Genomic DNA, 3453 nt, shown 5'->3' with positions numbered 1-3453 from the left:
CCAGCCTGGTCTACAAAGTGAGTTCCAGGACAGCCAGGGCTATCAGAGAAACCCTGTCTCAAAAAACCAAAAAAAAAAACAAAAAAACAAAAAAACAAAAAAAAAAGTTCAGATGTTAGATATGTGAAGTTTGGAGTTTGGGAATTGTCTGAACCAAGAAGTGGATGTCAGCTGTTTATTGAGTAGTTGCATAGTTTAGAAGATTCAAGAGCAAGTCACAAAACAAGGGCAGAAATGACTGTTAACTGCTGCATGTCTGACCTTCAGAGGCGGGTCAGTGTAAACCATCCATCTTCAAAAGGACTTTTTTTCCCATTCACTTAAAAATATGTCTCGTTTTTATTTGAAGTGAGCTTATTGGGGCCTGTGACCACTCCTGAATTCCAGCTTGTCAAGACTCCTTTATCAAGTTCTCTGTCACAGAGGTTGTACAACCTCTCCAAGAGCACACCCAGGTATGCAGGACTGCAGGGGTGAGTGTGTGCGTGTGCCTGTGCCTCTATTTTCTCTCTTTCCCTCTTCCTGTGCATGTGCGTGTGCCTGTGAGCTTGTGATTGAGTCGAAGCAGAATGCTGAGGTCAGTGCATACCTGTAGGAATCAACTCTTTCCTACTGTGTAGTTCCTAGAATTGACTCAGGTCTTCAGGTTCGAGAACAGTAGTTTATTGAAGCTATATTGATGTATCTGCCTGTAGTCCCAACAGTTTTAGCATTTGGGAGACAAGAGAATCGCCATGAGTCCAAGGCCAGTTAGAGCCTTATCTAAAAAGTAAATGAAAAGAACTGAACAAGAAGTGGGTACTCTGTCACATGAAGGTCTCTGCAGTGACCCTGTGACCTGTCCTGCTGGGTCAGCAACACCTTACAGAACAGCTCCCTAGACAGTTCCCATGTTTGGTTCTTTATGTCAAGTAACATTATAATTGTCTATTCAGTATTTTTCATAGAATATGTTTTTTAAAGAATTCATGAGCGTGTATAATGTGTGTACCAGGGCACCCACTTGGAGAACACCTTTTTGCAGTTCTTTCCTTCCACCTCTCTGTGGGCTCTCAGGGATGGCTCTCAGGTGCATACAGTAATTGCCTTTCTTCTGGTGTCAATCACCAGCCTGTAGAACACTTTTCTGATTCATTTTCTCTAATTTATTTCTAGATTTGGGAACAAGAGCAAGTCTGCCACCAACTTAGGTCAACAGGGCAAATTTTTCCCTGCTCCGTACCTCAAGTAAAGCTGGGTCTGCCTGGTGTTTACTGCAGGAGACACAGCTGTCTGCTCTGCAGCCTCCTCTGTAATGACTACTTTTAGCATTTCCAGACTTTAAATAAAGTTGAATGTGTATGAGAGTTTGAGTGCTACATAGCTCCCTCTCACCTGGACACTTAGCACCTTTACTAGTTGTTGGGAGCTTTAAAATGGGAGATCTTTACCAGGGCCGAAGGGGAAATGGGTATAGGTTGGGGCTCTTGGGGGGAGGGGAGAGGAGACCCCTTTGGCTTAAAGCCAAATACTGCTCATGAAATGACTTTCCTGTGGTGTCACTTAGACAATGACAGAAACTGTACCTCTTAGGTAACGTCTTAGTTATCTCAGGATAAGAGGTTTCAGGACAGGATAAAGAGCTGCACGGCGGCCCCCTTCTCAGAACCCAGGTCCTCTTCCTCCTTCAGGGGCTGACATGAAGCTTGGAGCCCTCAGGGGGATAGGCCAAGCCACTGATCTGAGGGTGCTTCACTTCTGTTTGGGTTAAGCTGAGTTGTAGAAAGTGCCACAGGCTATGATCTCACACAGCGTGCTGTTTCTAGCCAGCCTCTGCCTGGATTTTGCAGTCAAAGTCAGGTTGATCTGAAGCCGAATTCATTCTGATGCCTGACCCCTTGTTCTTTGTCCATTTAAAAAGCTAGCTAGCAGTTGAGAAGACTCTGTTCATATAGCAAGAAAGCTGCTTCTGTCTTCGCACTTTGGATGGTGACCTTCTGTGAAACAGACACATATATGTGAACATTGGCTTTTTTGGTTAGCATTTTCCAGTGTTCAAAATGGCTTCCTTCCCTGGGATGTTTTCTGACCCATACTAACCCTTACCTGTAACATGTATCTGGAATATTATGTGGAAAAAATAAATAGCTTTTTCAAAATGAAAGTGATGTTGGTTTTCTTGTCCTTCAGCCTCTTCCTGGCGATCTCTTTCCAGTCAGTGTTTTCAGTCTCTTGTTTGCACCTCCCAGCTGAACCTGAAGTAAACCTGGAGAACTTTGTCTTTCTTCTCATTGTCTGTTTTTCTAAACTGAAGCCCTAGATTTGTTATCTTCTTGTTTGAAGAAAGCATTTTAGGCAAAAAAAAGAAAGAAAGAAAAAAAATATATAAACTTTTTAAACCAGTCTTTAGGGATCAGAATGGTGCAGATTTAAAGAAAAAAATTGCCGCTGGCTGGCTGCCTGGAACATCCTTCACTGCTGGAAGTGACTCTGGAGTGAGCCAGGATGATTAACTGAGGGCACCTGCACTTGGAGCTCAGAAGCTGGTGAGCAGAATGTATCTAAGATTGAACACAAACAGTTGCAGGCTTAATATGTAGCAGTGGAGAGAGGAGGCAACCTACTGGCTTTTTTCCCAGGAGGGGGCAACTCTCACAGCAGGGCCCATCTGCCTCAGCAAATTGACAGAAGATGGGTCCCATTTCCCAGACTCCCCTCACACATGCCGGCTAGGCTTTTTTTCTAACTCTGTCCTAGATGTTACCTCTTTTCTTCTGTCGTTGCAAGCTTCCCATTGGCCTGGCTCCACATTTGCTGATCTGTAGCGTCTCTCCAAGGTACACTCGAAGTCACTAATGGAGAAGAAGTAAATGAGTTGTGTAACGTTAGTGAAGGCAAGACTACCCTATGCAGGAATTGATGGCCCGTTAATGAAGAAGGAAACTGCCTCCTCATGTCACTTGCTGGCAGCCGGTTGCTCAGGTTTTGAGCTAAGCGGAGAGACCTTAGCTATGGGGGTGATTTTAAGGTTAGCAAAGGGAATGTACCGGCTTTCAGCTTCAGCAGCCCCTCACACACAGTAGCTCAACCATCAAGGAAGGACCTTTTGTTTTGTTTTGTTTTGCTTTGTTTAGTTTTTGAGACAGTGTTTCTCTGTGTAGCCCTGGCTGTCCTGGAACTCACTTTGTAGACCAGGCTGGCCTTGAACTCAGAAATCCACCTGCCTCTGCCTCTCAAGTGCTGGGATTAAAGGCATGCGCCACCACATCCGGCTATCAAGGGCCTTTTTAATGAAAGGGATCCACTGTTTTGAAGTGGCTGGACTGGTGTCTCTTGCTTATAGCACTTTCTCAAGCTGCCTCTTCATCTGTCTTGTTTTAGACTGTGTCTCTCTCTGGCCCAGGCTGTCCTAGAATTCACTTTTGATGTTCTTTATCTGAGAATTTATATTTTTATTTACTTTTGGGGCAGTGC

The 3453-nt window shown here is 44.4% G+C and overlaps 1 protein-coding gene across 3 annotated transcripts in view; it reads left to right on the top strand.

Annotated features, from left to right (window-relative positions):
- Positions 1–2143, top strand: part of Racgap1 (Rac GTPase activating protein 1) — a 30520-nt gene extending 28377 nt beyond the window's left edge. For 2 of the 3 annotated variants that reach the window (XM_021183036.1, XM_021183035.1), the window contains exons 16-17: positions 350–455; positions 1156–2143. In XM_021183036.1, coding sequence (XP_021038695.1) covers positions 350–455; positions 1156–1231 — 182 coding nt within the window. In that variant the 3' untranslated portion in view covers positions 1232–2143. The remainder of the gene's footprint in view (positions 1–349; positions 456–1155) is intronic. The other variant, XM_021183037.2, reaches the window with a different exon arrangement.
- Positions 2144–3453: the final 1310 nt, after the last annotated feature.

Source organism: Mus caroli, chromosome 15 (genome assembly GCF_900094665.2).
Source record: "Mus caroli chromosome 15, CAROLI_EIJ_v1.1, whole genome shotgun sequence".
NCBI lineage: Eukaryota > Metazoa > Chordata > Mammalia > Rodentia > Muridae > Mus > Mus caroli.
The sequence above is the reverse complement of the archived record's forward strand: the minus strand, read 5'-3'. Positions and strand labels throughout refer to the sequence as shown.